The sequence below is a fragment of the Leuciscus leuciscus genome (assembly GCF_965113295.1).
Source record: "Leuciscus leuciscus genome assembly, chromosome: 7".
Classification (NCBI taxonomy): domain Eukaryota; kingdom Metazoa; phylum Chordata; class Actinopteri; order Cypriniformes; family Leuciscidae; genus Leuciscus; species Leuciscus leuciscus.
Genome location: NC_138731.1, coordinates 30,497,651 through 30,516,952, shown reverse-complemented (window position 1 = coordinate 30,516,952; position 19,302 = coordinate 30,497,651). Strand labels below are relative to the sequence as shown.

Genomic DNA, 19,302 nt, shown 5'->3' with positions numbered 1-19,302 from the left:
TACAGACACTCGATTTGTATACTCTCTTTTTCAGAGTACTTACATTTTAATTATGTATTGGTATATAAAGACAGTTTAAACAAATTTGGAATGTTTTTTTTTTTTTTTTTTAAATCCTACCTACCCTGCCTTTAATACCAAACTCCTAATCAAAATCATTGGAGAGTTATTTTGATATTAAATCTAAGTACAGCCTCATTACTATAACAAATAACTCATATGTTAATAATTCATACATATTTTCATCCCTGGTTGATTGCAATAAAATATATAAAATAAGACACTTCATACAATTCAGTGTTATTTATTTCACATATATTTCAGTAAATATGTAGCATACTCACATAATCTCTGTTCTGTAGTCATGTTATTGCTAATAAAATGTATAAACCTTAAAAAAAAATCACACAACATGTTTTTTATTCTTTAAAGTGGCCAGTACAAAGTGTTGTTTTTCTCCTTTTTTATTAAGATATGTTTTTAAGATATGTTTTTTTGGCTCAAAAACCATGCTTGATTGGAGTGTATTGAATTACAGACCACAAAAACATTAATCATAAAATATGAACCTTATCACTGTGCAAAACTATCCAGTGCTATCTTGTAAATGTCACCAATTTATTTCAGTAGTCCTCTCATCTTCCATTCATCCATCCATCCATTCATTCATCCGGTTATATCAACAGGCTTTCATTCAGGATCACTTGATCCCACCCTATAAAAATCTACATACATTTTAGCAATTACGACAACAGTTTCAATGAAACCATATTAAATTCTCTGATACAGATTCTCTCTCTGTCTTCCTCTCATTATCCATTATCCTCTTATTCATAGTGTTATTTAAGCCCAAATGAATGAAATATTCCATCTCATAGTACCAACACACAAGCATACTTATACGCACATAAACATACACACCCCTCACATCCATATCTCTCATCTTAAGGCTAGTTCACCCAGCTTCTCTTCCTCTGGGACATCCTGTAACCCAACCTACACGGCCAGATCACTTTGTTTGACCCGGTTACTACTAGTACCACTGGTCTTGCTAAACCGGCGCTTGTCTCTGGAGAATCCTGGTTGGGAGGATGGCGTGGAGGGGGCGCTAGGTGTCATCTCACCCGGGGCTCGAGCATCAGGGCTTCCGTAGCTCATCTGCAGGAAGTCCTCAGCAGGATCCAGGTCATCGTGGCTCTGATGATGCCGCTCGGTGGCCATGTTGACGGAGTTCTGCTGGTGGGCCAGGTGGTTTGTGAAAGGCTGGCAGGTTTGATGGATGTGATGAAGATGGTGAGAATGAAGATGTGGGGGTGATGTTGGACGTTGGCTTGATGCTAGGCACTGGTTGAAATCTGGGGGTGGGGTGCAGGTTTGGGAGGGACGTGGCTGAGCAGTCTCAGGCAGTTCCATCGGAATACTTGTCTTGCCAGGCTGGACAACAGAAACAACTTTGCTGTTTTTGCTTTTGACGTCATTAGCATGTTTGACAGCGTATTTTCTAAAACATTGCTTGCACTGTTTCCATCCGAGGTAATACAGCTCTAGCACACTGAGGAACAGTGAAACTGCTGCCACCACCAGCATGAACACAATGAAGACATTTTTCTCTGTTGGACGGGACATGTAACAGTTCACAGGGTTGGGGCAAGGTGACATGTTACAAGGATAAAGAGCATTCAGGAAGATGCCGTACATCATATACTGGATCACAATGAAGGTCACTTCCATGACCAAGCGTATTATAATACTTATGACGTATGTCTGCAGCAGCGCTCCCTTCAGGCGGAACATTGTCTTTGTATTTTCGACTTTCTCTTTGTGTTCCAAATACTCCTTCTCTCCTCTTCCCTCCTCACCCTTCTCCTCCATCTCCCTCTGCTTCCGCTTCTCCTCCATGCGAACGATGTGCATGGCATGGCCCATGTAGATGAGGGATGGTGTTGATACGAAGACAATCTGCAGCACCCAGTAGCGGATATGGGCAATAGGGAAAGCTCGGTCATAACAGACATTCGTGCAACCGGGTTGTAATGTGTCGCACATGAAGTCGGACTGCTCATCGCCCCATGATGACTCTGCGGCCGTGCCCAGAACAAGGATACGAAAGATGAACAGCACAGTTAACCAGACCTTCCCCACTGATGTGGAGTGCTCCTGCACCTCCTCCAGAAAATTACCCAAGAGACTCCAGTCCCCCATCACTCCACGGCAGCACTACTGAGGCAGAGAGAGAAAAGAGAGAGAGCAAATAAATACAAAAAATGAGATTGGCATTAAGATCAGTTTTAGCATGTTGTCAAAAGTCATGCATTTTCAGCTGTTTTGAAATGTATGGATGATTATTACTGCTGAATATAATGAAAGTGGAGACTGAAGCTGCGTCCCAATTCAGAGGCTGCATCCTTCAAAGGCCACGTTCGAAGGCCGATTGCGTCACAATGGTGCGACGAAAGCTGTCCAAATTTGAAGGCCTCCAAATGTGTCCTTCGTTTCCCGTGCAATGAAGGATACAACACCAACAGATGGATCCTTCCCCAGAATTCATTCAGGATTTTTTTAGAGAGAAATTTTCGAATTACACTTTTAAATGTATAAGTATTGGGTTTCCAGCTAAAATATCTAATGATACAAATGTAAAAAAAAAAAAAAAATTTTTTTTAAGCAGTTCAAATGTTGTCTTATATCTAACAAAGATGTATTATATAAAGTCTTTATTATATAAAGAAATGGACCATGGTGAACATATTTAGACTTTAGTTTGTGAACCCTGTTTTGTTTAATATAACTTTTTTAAAAGTCCAATACAAACGTTACTGCCACTCATCAACGGCAGCTGTCACAGTTGCTACTGGGTGACAAGAACAGTACTCTGTAGGCTAGACCGTCCCATTTAACAACGCTCGTTCCGACCTTCATAGCCTTCAGACACAGCCTCTGAATTGGGACACAGCTAATGTCTCCTCAAAATGCATTTAGAAGGGTCATAACAAGTTGATCAAGTTTACTTTTGTTTAAATCAATTTGCCAACTAATGTGCATAATTCAGATCCATATTGTAAAATATGTATTGTTGTTGTTGTTCACGCGGTAGCCCAGTCTAGTTTTAATCACTGTACAAATCACAACTGACATGAATTAGAAGAGGCTCACAGCATAAAGGCAGCAAAAGTACTAAACTGACCAATCAGAATGCATTTTCAAATGACGCAAGGTCGTTTACTTATTCTAAAATGATGAAGTCCAGCTTCCCATATCTGAATGTAATTTGGGCCTAATGGGTGGAGCTGGAATATCCCAGCACACCCTAACCCTGCCCATAACTCTATTCCTCCACCCATTAGACGTCTAGAGAGGTGGCGCTGGACGTCATTTGACTCTGCAGTGAGCACCACTTGGAAAAAGACACATACTTTTTAGTATTTAAAAATAAGTTTAATTATATTGAATCAGTCTTGCCCTCAAAAACACAATTTTATCATATTGTACAGCCAGTACAGGCATCTCATATAATGTTTTTGTGTAGGCGAATATAGTTTTTTTTCCGTTAGCAAAAGTATTTAGTTAGTTAGTTAGTTAGTTAGTTAGTTAGTTAGTTAGTTAGTTAGTTAGTTAAAAACGGTTTATACATGGTGATATATTGTTCATGTACATACTTGTTATTCAATAACTAAATAAATGTGTCTCGTGCATATAACCAATCATTGTGAGAGAGGTAACCACAAGCCAATCAGCTTTTAGAATCATCGTAGTCCGTCATCAAGCCTGCTTGTTGTTAACAAGATGAAGAGAAAAACTTTCGACTAGTCGATATATCGATGAAATCCAGATTATCGAAGAATCTCAGTACAAGTGAGAATGAACGACACATTTCCATGATTTCCAACAGTGAAGGAGTGGAGGGATGGAGGATGGACGCATGTGAGTAGATGATAGAATGTGGCTCTCGTCTGCAGATGGCGCTACTCTGTTGGTTATTCCCTGATCCAAAAATATTTTTTTTTATTAAAATAAACCGCTAATAAACAGATACTAGGCTACATTTGATCTTAATCAAGACTTTTTAATAGGCTATAGCAAGGGGATATCACTATTTGGGTGCATTATTATCAATAAATAGATCAAATCAAACTGGAGCTGCAATCTTATACTGTTTCGATCTTCACATGCCTCTCCATAAATTCCCTCACAGCTCTACAAGTGATCCCAACTAATTTCGAAACACAAAACTGACGTCTTTTTTTTTTTTTTTTTTGTGACGCACTTACATTTTTCCCAGAGGTTTCCCGTTCTGTGTGTCATGTTATATTGTATATTTACAGTAGGGCCTGAGAGGGGAGCACTATGAACTTAAACACAGGGGTGACAGTTCTAATTTTAGTCTGGCCTGTCCCATTTTTTGAGTGGGATGGGAACAGTGGTCTTGGCAGGGTATAGGGCAATGTGATGCCAAGGGCCCTGAGAACTGCCCCTTTGAATGACCCTGTAGATAGGGTGATAATTTTACCACTCTGCAGATGTCTCCCAACTACATCACATATGCCAGCCTTTGTGCTTCTGTTTTATCCCTGTGTGAGTGATGTGTCTTTCAGGACACTGCAGGGACTAACTGAACTTCTCATCACAGAGACAAATCAAACGAGATGACAGGGGTCACTGTTCCTCTATGTGTAGTTTGACAAATACTAAAGTCATTTAAAGTCGACATGACATCAAAATGGACCCTATTTACTTTGTTAGCGCATATTACTAGTCTTGTGGTGAACAATTAATCTGTGCAAGTTAATACACAGAAAAAAACAGTTTGCCGTGGTAATCTTTAATCAAAATCTGAAAAGTTACTTCCGGTCTGGAATGGCGTTCCTTTTCTGATGACGGCTTGGTTTGAAAACGCTTAACCACTCGCCTCAAACCGTTAGTCTGCTATGAGCAGAGATGGAGAGGAGGAGCGCTAAAGTAAAACACTGCCCTCTGTTCAATATTCCGTTTCACTTGGAAATACGTCACAACACTGGAGAAAAGTCGTTTGCAACTTCCAGTTCACGGGGACTTTAAACAACATAACAACAAGATATCCAGACAAATGCGACCAGCCGAGAAACCAGACTATTTTTTTATTTTTTTTATTTAGTACTTTTTAAAGGTGACATATTGTGCCCCTTTTCACAAGATGTGATATAAATCTATGGTGTCCCCAGAATGTGTCTGTGAAATTTCAGCTCAAAATACCCCCCAGACCATTTATTATAGCTTGTCAAATTTGCCCCTTTTTGGGTGTGAGCAAAAAACGCTCAGTTTTTGTGTGTCTCAGAAATAGTGGAGTGCAGCCTAACAGAGAGACTCAGGAAGAGGTTGCAACTTTTAGACTGCACCTGGACGTTTCTGAATGGTTAGTGGATACATTTATGTAGTTTCTGGGCGAATTCCGTTGAAAATAAAATGAATCCACTGCTCTATTGTCTCCTCTGAGGCTGGGACTCTAAATAGTGTTCTGTTCTCTTCTGTGCAGCCAACGACAAAATGGTTTGCATGCTTTGCTCAAACTTTTGCCATTGGGTTAGAACTGGTTACACTGTTGTTGCTTGCGAAAACCAAATGGCAGCATCCGTGAGTGGAAACGTGCAGATTAAGGGGCGGTAATATTATAATAAGATCCTCTTCCTACGTCAGAAGGGAAGACAAAGTTACTGGGTTGGTAGATGCACCGGGAACCCAATTATAGCACACGGAAAAAGTCTGATTTTCATGATATGTCCCCTTTAAGACTTTTTTCTTTATTTTTTATATTATTTAGGTACAAGGCCCGTTCACACCAAGGTCGATATCTATGACGATAAAGATTTTCTAAAAATCTTTTTAAATATAAAAGAATAGCAGAGTCCAAACCAGAACTATAATGATAACGGCACAGAGAAACGATATCGTTGGAATCACTTTCAGAACAGATTTTTCACAGATAATGAATGATAAGAATGTTGACACCCAATCAGATTCCTTCTTTCTTTAAAGAGCTCGAGCATTTAAAGCAGCAGACGACAAAACTGCAGTGCACGCCTAAAATAAACAGAACGATATCCTCCGCTGGTGTGAACGCTAATATAGTTATCAAAAGTATTTGGTATAAAAGCCACCATGTTATTGTTAGGGCCAAAAAGGGCTAAAAAAATGTTATCTAGAAAGCTAAAATCTTAATCAAAACAACTTCTTTGACCATTTATTTCCTCTTAAACTAAGTCGTTCCATCAGTTTTTAATGAAAATAATATTTATTTTAGATATTTTGAGAGCAAAAACAAACACTTTCAAGAGATGCTTTTTATACTGTAGCCTATATTCTATATTATTTAAATGAAGTAAATACTAGTAAAGAGTGAACTCCTTCAAAAGTTTCTTCCCTGTTCTTCTCAAAGGTGTCAAATATAAATTCAGGTATCAGGCAATATATGAATCTTAGACATTAACATTAACACTGTCCAGTGTTGCTCTGTTTCCCAAAATAACATCAGTGAGCGCTGCCTCATTTCCGTAAATGCCACTCCAGTCCAGCCGCGTCAATCCGCCCTTAAATAAATCACTCTTACATTCCAGTCATTCCGTAAAGCATCTTGTATGTCTCTAAATTGATTTTGATTGATCTTGTATGTCTGTCTCAGTCTAAATCCTAAATGAAATTCTAACAGCTTAAAAGTCGTTAAAGCAATGCAACAAGTGTGTTATTGTGTCTTTTGCTGTGACACACACATTGATCTTTTATCAGGTTCTCCACATGCCAGTTTTAGTTGTTTCTTTAGCGCCAGTTAAGGGTTCCTCTGAAAGGGGTTTCAGTTTAATGCTATTTACAGGATGTTGTCACTCGAATACCCATTAAACCTCAAATGTTTTATAAAGCACTATCTGCAGCCACACTAGAGAGTTACCTTTAAAGTTTATGTGTGTGTGGGTTAGTATCTGACTGCCCTCTCACACCCATCCTGTACCAAACCCTGGTACCGGTCCTGCTGATCGCCTGTAGAATGGCCAAATATGGACTGACAGTTTGAATGGAGGCCCTCCTACTTTTTTAGCAGATGTAAAATAATCAAAATGTCTGATCTCCCATTAATGTTTAGTGAAAGTTAATCCAGAAACAATAAATAGGGCACTAATAAAAACATAACAGGACTTTATATAAAGAAGCTTATTTAGTTGTACTCTCTTTTGTTGTATATTTATTGTATTAAATGGGCTTTATTATCATTCTTTATCTTTATGCATATTATTTATGCTATTTATTTTGTGAAATGTGAATCATGTAGTTCATATTCCCGAATATTTTTTTTGTGTGAGATTGACCTAAATGTACTTAAGACGATGAATTTTAACATCATTAATGTCCTGTGCCAGTCAGGTTCTGGTCTTTACTGAAGGGAAAGAGCAGTGGGAAGTTCACTGAACAATGAAACCTTAGTATATAGTGTCAAATCTAATAATGAAAATGCAATGATCTGTCTTAACTTTGTGCAGCAAGCACCGAGCTCTATCCAGTTTTTGCATTTATTCGTTTGTTTAAAAATCTAAAGTCTTTTCACATAAGATGCTTTGGAAATTACTGTCATTCAGTGACGTGTCGTGAACTCAGCAAACCCGTGTGCTATGTTGTGTTGGCGAAAGCCTTTCGGAATGGCATCGGTGGGAACGGAATCTTAGACATTAAAAAAAAAATGAAGAAAAAAACAGGAGGACGGAAATATCCATCTGATTCACACTGACTGGGCGATCTCTGTTGCCAGTGTGTGCTCTCTCTCCTTCTGTCTCTACATTTTCCTTTTTTTCCATCTTCCTTTTCTTCTTCTCTTAGGAAGCAATTTCAAACAATATGATTTCCTTTAGACTTGCTACTTTAAAGGAAACAAGTCTCTTAGGGTCTCCGAGTGCAAGGGTGTTTACTTTCCCAAAGAGAGCAAGAGAACGACACAAGATAAGAGTTCATTTGTGCTGATTATTTTTCATCTGGTTAATGCAAAAAATCGTAAAACCCCTAAAGCTCTTATCATGAGGTATTATGAGAGGTCAAAGACTGCTGTATTTCTTGAAGGTATAGCAAACAATGGGACTTCAGTCCACACACACAAATTGGTGAGATGAATGACAGACAGGAAGAACTTTCACCTGCTCTCATATGATTTTTTATTTGTAAAAGGAAAGACTTGACATTGGTCACTGACCTCAAAGGGCATATATATATATATACAGTGCCGGTCAAAAGTCTGGAAACATTACTATGTTTAATGCTTTTGAAAGAAGTCTCTTATTTGATCAAATGTATGTAATATTTTGAAATATTATTACAATTTAAAATAATGGTTTTCTATTTTAATATACTTTAAAATATGATTTATTTCTGTGATGCAAACCTGAATTTTCAGCATCATTACTCCAGTCCAGTGTCACATGATCCTTCAGAAATCATTCTAATATGCTGATTTGATACTCAGTTATTATCAGTGTTAGAAACAGTTGATGCTTAATATATTTTGGAACCTGAATACTTTTTTCAGGATTAATTTATTCAAAATAGAAATATTTTCTAACAATATAAATCTATTTTATATATCTATAAATTAATCAATTTAACACATTTTTGCTGTATGAAAGTATTAATTTCTTAAAATAAAAAAAAGAATGACAAAAATGACTGAACCCAAACTTTTGAACGATAGTGGATTTGGTTACAAAAGATTTCTATTTTAAATAAATGCTTTTCTTTTTTTTTAAACTTCTTATTCATCAAAGAATTGTGAAAAAAAGGTATCGCAGGTTATATAAAAAAACTGTTTCCAACATTGATAATAAATCAGCATATTACAGTAATTTCTGAAGGATCATGTGACACTGAAGACTGGAGTAATGATGCTGAAAATTCAGCTTTGCATCAAAGAAATAAATGATATTTTAAAGTATATTAAAATAGAAAACAATTGTGTTAAATTGTAACAATATTTCACAATATTACTGTTTTTCTGTATTTCTGATCAAATAAATAAAGGCTTGGTGAGCACAAGAGACTTCTTTCAAAAACATGAAAAATAAAAATAGTGTTTCCAAATGTATATACTGCATATATGTATAAACATTACATAAGTTATGACTTGCATTAAACATCCATTTTCTGGCATTTTTTAACTATTTGATTTGGGAAAGGTGCTAATGAATCAGGATCTGAGAAGCTTTTCAAAAGTATTCCTGAGAATTGTTTGTTAGGAATCATCAGAGCTTCCCTTAACCCTCAAGGATTCTTTTGCTGTTCTTTATGACTCTAAGGCAATGTCAAACATTCAATAACAAAAATAAACTTAGAATAACATGCAGCCGCGCGCTTCCATTTGCATCAGTTTAACAAGCTGGGAACATTGCCACGACACCTTTGAAACATTCTAGTAGCACTTCACAGAGGTGCCAGGCACTGTTGGCAAGTGATGGCATGCTGGTTTTTCTCACAGTGATCATGTCACTGCGGGCACACGGATACTCACACCATAAGAGGCTCTACAATGCCCACGCATGAGACCGACCCCTTAACTCGGAATAAATATTTATTCAAGCCCTTTCCCCTTAACCTGATGTTAGGGACTACCAGAATCAGCATGACACCACAGACTCTAGTCACATCTTTATCCCAATATAACCAGAGTTGTAAACTAGCCAAGACACAAAGACAAACACTGTGGCTTATATAGATCTGATTATAAGTTTGCATGATGTGTATCTTTTTCTTTCTTTTTTTTTATTAGATGGATCATAAAAATGGCTTTTGTGGATGAATAAATGCAGTTATTGCCACAGAAATGTACTGTTTAAAAGTTTGGGGTCAGTAACTTTTTGTTGTCGTTTTGTTTTTGAAAGTTTTATTTGGCAAGGAAACATTAAATAGATTTTTAACAAAGGGACAGTAAAAAACATTTATAATGTTAGATAAGATACAAGACCTTTCTGCTCATCAAAAGATCCTGAAAAAAGCAGCACAACTGTTTTAACGTTTCACAATAATAATAATAATATTTCTTGAGCACCAAATCAGAATATTAGAATGATTTCTGAAGGATCATGTGACACACTGAAGACTAATAACTGCTGAAAATTCAGCTTTGACAACACAGCTTTGGAATAAATTACATTTTAAAATATATTAAAATAGAAAATAGAACAGTTACTTTAAATTGTAATAACATTTCACAATATTGACAATATTATTAAAATGATTTACTGTTTTGTCATGATAAATATATGTAAACATCTGTTATGAAGCTTATTTGGCACAGTACTAAAATAATAATAACTAATATATATATATATATATATATATATATATATATATATATATATATATATATATATATATATATATACACATACAGTATTTACAATATATAATTCTTTTAAGCAAAAATGCTAAACCTTACAAATTATCTGAGGGGAATTTAAAGTAATGCGAGTAGAGGTGTATGTAAACTGGGCATACTTGTATATTATCTCAGTACAATCAATAAAACTTAATGCTTGAATGTCATAAACATCCATTTATATGAAAACTATTAAACACCATGGGGTAGTTGACTGCATATCTCTGTGAAAGAGAAGGGCTGTGACTGCAATTAACATCTTTTTAATCCCTGTTTAAGGGCCATTATTAACCATATAGTAAAACACTACTTTTGTAGTGTTACCTATAAAATTTGCAGTGTCAAATGAATACAATATGAATCAAGGTAGTGCTTGGATGGATCTTACAAAGAGCCAATCATAAGTTAAGTGTACTTGCTTAACTAATTAAATATTCATACACGTTGTAGAGTCACAGATACATATTTCACGCTGTTTAGTTCCAGTGTCCGAGGAAAGCAGTTAAAATGTCGAATGGAGACATTACATAAATATGCGTTAACCTGCAGTTTACATGTGTGGAGTGTGAAATTAAAAGGGCAATGGCACTTGCACAGAAGTACAGGGGAAAATACAGTGAAAGAAGAATTGTGTGAAGGAAATTGAATCAGTTATTAATGGAGGAAGCAAACTATCATCACTTCCAATTGAAGTCTAAACATGCATGCACTTGTGTTGCTGGACTTGAACTTGCATACCAATGCTAAACGTGTGCTTTTAAAAACAAAGGACAGAACTACTGTTTAAGCCAGACATTCCCGGACTGACACAGGCCGCTTTAATCAATGGAGAGTTCAAGGATGAGATGCTGATTTTATCCATGTGAAGTGAATCCCCCTCGCCCAACGCTGCCCACTGCAGAACCCCCATTATACACACACTGACACCTGCACATATCAACACGTCACTTGCCATCCAGTGGGATTCCTCATATGGACCATGAAGACAATCCTTCTCTGCTTGTCAGGTGCTAACTGGGTGATGTGTTTCCTTACATGGCAGTTTTGTTTTTCTCTTCACTGTCAAAGCAACTGTATTGATCAGCCAATGTCTTATTATTCAAGCCAGGCACCACTTGACATGTACAGGGCTTTTGCACTTTGTAAATATGACTTGTGAGTGGGATATGAGAGATATAATATATTTAACATATAGTGACCCTTAACATGTTTTTGGACACTTAAGCAGTGCATAAAAATGTGTTCGACAAGTTTAACACAGAAACATGGCTCACAAATGTAGAGTTGTCTCTGCAAAACGTTCTAACATAATTTAAATGCAGTTGCAACTTTTATATATTGGATACTTAATTAAATGACATTCTGTGTATAATTGGGACCACTGTATCTAATTATATAAGTATAAAACTGCTTATACATTAATCACAGGTCAGGTGATCTTAAGGCCAATTCACACTGAATGTTCAATCGATGAAAACAAGCTCCGACAGACCCCAACTGACCCCGACAGGGTAACACACTGATCCGACAAAACCCCACGAAGCGTCTGTGGCCGTCTGTCGGTGCCGTCTGAATTGACTTTAATTCACATTTCTACTTAAAATAGACCAGACAGACAGTTTGTCGCTAAAGTACAATCAAAATCACAATCCTTTATGATGACAAAAGCATCTGTTGGATAAGTGCTAATCAGAAATTATCATTCCATTAGAATGGCTGCAGATTCTCAAGCAACAATGATGTCATAATGTGCATTGTAATTATTGAGGACTTAATTTGAAACTCTTATGAATTATTTATGACCATGTAAAAAATGTATGTAGCAAAGTCTACAAGCAAAATCTTGTAAACAATTTACAAAAAAAAAGATTTATACTTAACAATATTTAATTAGTACATTAATAAAGTCAGCGGTATTTTAATATTTGTTATAAATCATTTAAAATATAAATATTTAAATATTAAAAAGATAATAAAAACCAATAATCTATTGTTTTAAAAAAAACAAAAATACAGCATTCTGCACAGTACCTCAAAATTATGACGCAAATAAAACCATAAAATAAAACAATAAAATCTTACTTGACCCATAGATCTCTTAAACAATTAATGTTATGTATAAAACTGAATTACCTGTCTGACTGCTGACTTATGAGATCGTCTTTGGTTGAGTGTGCTGTGGTCTTGTCCTCTTCAGATGAATGTGTGGGCTCTTATTCTGTGGCCCGGGGTCCTGTTGACGTAGCCCAGCTCTGATGTCTGTATGACAGTGGGGAAATACTGAGTGATGGAGAAAAATGGCAGTGTATCTCTATAGAAAACACTCCAGCAATACTGTAGTTCAAATACAGCACAGGCCCCCTCGTGCCTGTCCCACTGTGGGAATAAAGCACAAGTGTGGGACGCTGAGAATACTGGGCCATCTCAGGGAGTGTTTAAATCCCCCCCACACACACACAGTCTTCCTTTTCCTCCTCCCCCTCTCTTCCTCCTTCCCTCCCTCTCTCTTTCTAGTTGCCCCCACCCCAATCTACCCCCCCCCACACCACCACCACCACCACCTACAGAATGCACTTTGGTGTATAAGAATACCACCGTGTAAAGAGAGGAAGTGAGATTGTAATAGAACACAATGGTTGTTCTTCTCAGGCTGTTCACTTGTGCTATGATGCGTTGTGCTTGTCACTATATGTGATTGTTGAAGTTTTACCCCTACCCTGATCAATAAACCTTTTCATGCGATAACCACACAAACATGTCTTCACCATACATGCACTTCCACACGTACACACATGACCTCAATTTTAACTGCATTATGTATATATTTATATAATTGTACGATAAAATAGTGCAGATTTGTTTTGCACGCAAAGGCACACTGGTTTAAATCCTGATGTGATTTAACTAAAATTATTTCTTAATAAACCAAAAATGTTTAACTGAATGTGACAGCCAGTGATCACCGTGGAAGAGCAGCTTTAATATTTTGATCATTTATTTTTGCACTATTTAAATTGCCGTGAGGGTACGTAAGTAACGACTACTTTGCAAGATAAATGCAAATGATCGATTGGATGCACTAAAATCATTCATTTACATGGTTATTTGTAAATGGATCACAGCATGATAGATGCAAATACTTTTTCTAAACCAAAATAATTGTACAGGATACAACCCAGGCTCATTGGAAAAACTTTCCTATGCTGGCATTTCTGTAAAATGATATTACATTGCTTCTTGCATGTTTTGCAACCCTTTTAAAGTAAAATGTCCAGTGAGTGGCTGTAAAAGCATGAACAAATTGTGAAAAACACTTTATTTTATGAATTATCACTATTAACTAGTTGCTGAATAGCATGCATATTACTGGGATATTGGCTGTTTATTAGTACTTATAAAGCACATATTAATGCCTTATTCTGTATGACCATAATCTACAACCCAATACCTTAACAACTTAATAACTACCTTACAAACTATTAATAAGTAGTAATTAGGAGTTTATTGAGGCAAAAGTAATAATTAATAGTTAATAGTGAGAATTAGAACCTAAACTAAAGTGTGACCAATTATTCAAACTATCGAAAACATTTGAAAGAGAATCTGGCAACATTTTATTATGTTAGTAGTTTTACTGCCCCTGTAATCATAATTTGAGTGAAAAATAATAAAGTTGTTGGTGTTTTACGGCTACAAGTGCTCATTTCAGCAGGAAACTGGTATGTTTTCGGAGTTTTGCAAAAATGTAGGTAGAGGGACATTTTTCCAATATGGCTTGGTTGGCAAAGTTATAGCTAGCTAAAGCTAAAACTAATCCTTGAGACAAAACTCATATAGACTCATATTTCTTTATCAGCTGAACAATATGATGCATCAGTGTAGCAAAAATGGTTGTACCAGTGTTTATAGGATATTAAAATATTGTACCTGATCACATGATCCCTTTTTTCTTCTTTGTTCAGGTGTCCTTCTTTCTGTCCTTCATACAGTCTTGTTAGGCTACTGTATTCCAGTGAGGAAGCAACTGTAAGAAATTCAGCCAACTTCACAGAGACTAATTTAAACAGAAGCCTGAGCTGTAAGCCCTCTCTCTCGTCACATCTCTTTCATTGCTTATTCTGCTCATCAGAGCCGGAAGATATATGTCAGCTTTATATAATGGCAATATTTTAGGTTTCATTCCTCCTTGCTCAAGGGTCTGTGTGTGTTTGTGTGTGTGTGTGGTGGGAATTCTGTAGATTTGAGTACTGCTTGCTGCTGGGTCCATAGGATAATGTGCACAAAGCGACATGATGCTAATTTTGGTGTAAGGGACACCAGAGGTTACTAAGGGCTGTTAATGACATTGTGTTATAGTGCACTCGCTCATTTAGAGCCAAAGAGAAATGGAATGTAAGGAAATGGACATTTTGAGCCCTAAAAGAAACTTTAACCCCTGTTTTAAGAACCACTTACTTTAATCATGTGCTTCTACCAAGGTAACCATAGTTTAAATTAAAACTGAAAATGAATGAGAATTCCCATCAGCTATCTGTTTTAATATTGAATGTACCTATCATTTCTTATTTGGGCTCATCTAACACATCACAGGAAAGCCCTCAGTGAGTTATTCAGTTTGTTTCCCCGTCTCTTCACATGCATAAAAACGGGATAATTTTTTTTCTAATTTAGTCAAAAAGATAAAAGTCAAGAGATGAAAAATGGCTCTGGGATTTAAACATAGGGCATTGAAGGCATCCTTGGCTCTCTCTTTTCCTCAAAATTCTGTATGAACATGTTTCATTTTTGTTTCAAATTAAGGTGGCCATTTTCCCCCCAAACCTATAAAATAGTTTTTAGCTCCAAATCAAGTGGAAATGATAAAGGAAATATTTTAGTATCACAGAGTTTATAACGTTGATGCTGACATGGTCAGAAATACATGATGATTTGTTTTAGTATGAACTATTAGGTCAGAAATTTGAGTCTAAATAAAGATTTTGGACTCTGTTTGGAGTCTTTGCTAGTACGTCACTAAGCAAATCCTCATTGTCATTAACTGTTGAACATATCGTACTGTTGTCTGGAGAGTTTCTGTGAGCATTATTAAAATGGGTCACACGACTATATGACGTAGATTGTGCTTTGTTCCACTCGCCAGCACCCACCAATCATTTTTTCTACAAACAGGGTGACTGAGACAAATGTAATGAGCAGTATTTGGGTGTGTACTAACCGGTATAAAGTTGTTATAATTCACAAATATGCTGATTTATTATTTTTCGGAAGAACAAAGTATGTTCAATATGCATCTAATGCTTCTGTTTTATGAGTCTGTCCACATAACTTATGTACCCTTATAATAATTTAGTTAACTCTCACTCTTTCCTTTTGGAGTTGTTACTGTAAAGGGATAGTGAAAATATTAACCCTTTCGCACGTACGATCACACCGGTGTGATCAGTCTAAGCTGGTCCCTGGAGCGTACGATCACACCGGTGTGATTAGAACGGTCAGTGCATGACGTGATCAACTGCTAAATTCAAATGTGCTTTCGCGCGTTGGCTGGCGCTGAGCCAGAGACAGGCGCGCTCAGAGCTGTCATATATCACAACTTTTCAGTGTTTTCAACCACATAATGTTTATTTTAGGTTCCAGACATATAAGTACTTAAAAAACAATACATTACAGTTCGTAAAATACACACTGATGTCAAAGGAAGAGGCAATAATAATCCTTTCCATTATAATTCGTTTTATTCATATCAGATACACATTGTGTAAGTAACTTTAAAGTTTACTCTATTCTTCTCCCAGTTGATCTGCCACTTACTTGTATGTATTTCGGGAGAAGTGGATGAATTAACGTGTTGTAAATCCAACAGATCCGATTCTCTGAACTGCGCGTCTGCGGCACAAACTAAGATGGCGGCGCCCATCGCGAATACAGCTGAACTAACGCGATCGTTATAAATGTGTTTAAACAACAAAACACTTCCACTTGCATATATTTGACAACCGGAATATCAGATATTTCATGCCATATCTAACAAATTTGTGAATATTTTGAATAAAAAAGGAAAAATGACATAAAAGCAGATCATCATTCATTCAGCTCTGTTGTTGCTGCGGTGTGTCACGTGACAATCAATGACGCGTCACCACGGAAACCATAAAGTGACACATTCTAAAAAACGGTCGCCTTGAAAAACTCACGCTGGGGGGTCAGTCAGAATATTTTAAACTTACGTGTGAAAGGGTTAAATTCTGTCATAATTTACTCACCGTCATGTCTTTCCAAACCTGTATGTTTCTTCTTCTATGCAGAAAATATATTTAATATATTTTAAAAGGTTTTTTTTGGTCCATACAATAGAATTCTCCAAATCTATAATTTCTCCAATGTTGATTGGTTCATTACATTCTTGGGAACAAGAAAGAAGAAAGAATGTTCAGATTTAGAACGACATGAGGTGAGTAAATGATGACGAGAGTTTTCCTTTTGGGGTGAACTATCCCTTTAAGTTACATGTAATATCCAAACATAATATTTGCTATTAAAAAGGAATTCTTTTGCCCTTTTAAAAATGTTGATTTCGCCTTTGCGGTCTATTAGAGGGTTTAAAGCTTGAATGTTAAAAAAAAACATAAATTTTCACATATTTGACTTTTTAAAAAAATATTGCAGCACCTCTCTTCCCAGTCTGTCAGTAACGCTCTGTTTAGTTCCTGTCTCTATTAGGCCCTCCTTCCGAAAATCTCAATGTACTCTGATTGGCCAGCTGGACCAGTGTGTTGTGATTGGTCAATTGCTTCAAGCATGTTTTGGAAATGTCACCTCCCTACCATAACTGTAAGTTTCAACTTACTAACGCAACTCAACGAGGCCTCTGCCCCTTTTTTTTCCTTTTTCTTTTTTTGTGCGTATGCCTTGGGAAGGAATTATTAAATGAAGAATATTGTGACATATGATACCGGGAGAAAACTCAAGACTTCAATGGAGGCATTTCAGGGGGCATCCTTTGAAATGGACTTTGTGCTTTAACTTTGCAGACCTTTTTCATGCTCAAACAGCAACATTACACACTAAAGAAAGTTGAAAATGTAAAAAAAAAAAAAAAGCATAATAAGCCCTCTTTAAAGTAATTGATATTTTTATTGTTCAATTATTTTATGTGTATTCTATATTATTTGTCTGAAATAACTGAAAACTGCGCAACTACTGTGGAATTAGGTCTACAAAATTTCCAAAGTCAAGATATGCATCAAATAATTTTAGAACAATTTCCAATCATTTCAGTTTTTCTTTTTGACAGTTTTCATCACCCTTTACTATTCTGAATATGCTGTTATATGAGAAGGCAAAACAAGCAGAGATGTACAAAGCGTTTTTAAAAGCACACTCCACCCCTACAGAAACATAGCAATCAACACTTTCAAAACTGGCCCAGGAAAGAAGGAGACTGGCAGACGTTATTCTAAGAGAAAGGAGGAAGCAGGACGGGTAGATGTTCTGTTTTTCTGCACTGAAGCTGAAACATGGATTTCAGTGGTTGACACGACCACTCAGACAAACACAGGAAAAGGAGTCACCCTGAGACATCGATCCCAGACATGTATAAAATGTGTGTCTATGTATGCTGCTAATTTCATAATCAGTTCAGCTAATTTTATCAGATTCTCAACAACCAAAGGCTGTTACAAACAATGACAAGGTCATGAGTTCGATGCCTAGGGAGCAAACAAACAGACACAATGTATACCCAGAATGCACTGTAAGTCACATTGGATAAAAGCGTCTGCCAAATGCGTAAATGTCAAATGAACAGCCCATGCAGTCTAATTCATTCTAACAATATACACTTTCATTTACAAGCCAATTAAGTATACAGGGTTTTACCTGATAGAAAGTGTGGCATGGTAAATTACTGAAATTAATTTGTGAATTGTATTATTTATTTATTTTTTTATTGTATTATTTCTGTGAAACTGAGGCATGGTATAAACAAGTTGCAAAGACGAAGACGTACGATGAAAGACGTACAAGAATGACAGAGAGAGAATGAAAGGAAGATTGAGAAAAGACGTGTAGAGAGAGGGGGAGAGAGAGAGAGAGCGGGAAATTGAGAGAAAGATGGAGAGCGTTTCTCCTGCCGTTAGTTTGTCACATCCTCTGATAACATTGTTTTCTGCATTGGTCTAATGGTGGGATGAAAATAAATTTTGAAGATCAGCATCCAAATGGCAATCAGCCTGTTTTCCTTGTTACCAACTCCTCTACTTTAACCCTCCTCCATCCATCCTTTATTCTCTTTATTAATGTTGCATGCTGAGGCAGACATCACTATTATTATTATTATTATTAAGTCAAGTCAAGTCAAGTTTATTTGTATAGCGCTTTTCACAATACAGATTGTATCAAAGCAGCTTCACAGTATTAAATTTAAATAATACAACAAAGTTTGTTTCAAGAGGAATTTATTGATTGATAAAATTAAATTAAATATCCCCAAAATATCCCCAACTGAGCAAGCCAAAGGCAACAGTGGCAAGGAACCGAAAAACTCCATCAAGTGACCTAATGGTGTCCTAAAACTCCATCAGGTGACCTAATGGAGAAAAAAAAACCTTGGGAGAACCCAGGCTTAGTCGGGGGCCAGTTCTCCTCTGGCATTTATGAGCTAGAGGCCGGATTGTAGTTTGAACTGTGGGATTATATGAATGCCTGGCTGAAGAGATGCGACTTTAATCTAGTTTTAAACTGGGAGAGCGAGTCTGAGCAACGAACAGTATCAGGAAGACTATTCCAGAGTTTTGGAGCCAAATGTGAAAATGCTCTCCCTCCTTTGGTGGTTCTGAATATCCTAGGTATGACCAAAAGCCTTGAATTTAGTGATCTTAAAGAGCGCGATGGATTATAGGGCGATAGAAGATCCGTTAAATAGA

General features: G+C 36.6%; 1 protein-coding gene across 2 annotated transcripts; it reads right to left on the bottom strand.

The window, feature by feature from the left end:
- Positions 1-288: 288 nt before the first annotated feature.
- On the bottom strand, positions 289-12,794 carry gja5a (gap junction protein, alpha 5a). 2 transcript variants are annotated; one of them, XM_082176563.1, is made up of 2 exons: positions 12,512-12,794; positions 289-2,220 (listed from the first exon to the last, which is right to left on the bottom strand). In XM_082176563.1, exon 2 carries the CDS (start codon positions 2,200-2,202, stop codon positions 997-999), a length of 1,206 nt encoding a protein of 401 aa, XP_082032689.1. In that variant the 5' UTR covers positions 2,203-2,220; positions 12,512-12,794; the 3' UTR covers positions 289-996. The 2 variants fall into 2 exon arrangements, with proteins under 2 accessions (XP_082032689.1, XP_082032690.1); XM_082176564.1 differs by having other exon boundaries at positions 289-2,217.
- Between the last annotated feature and the right edge of the window lie 6,508 nt (positions 12,795-19,302).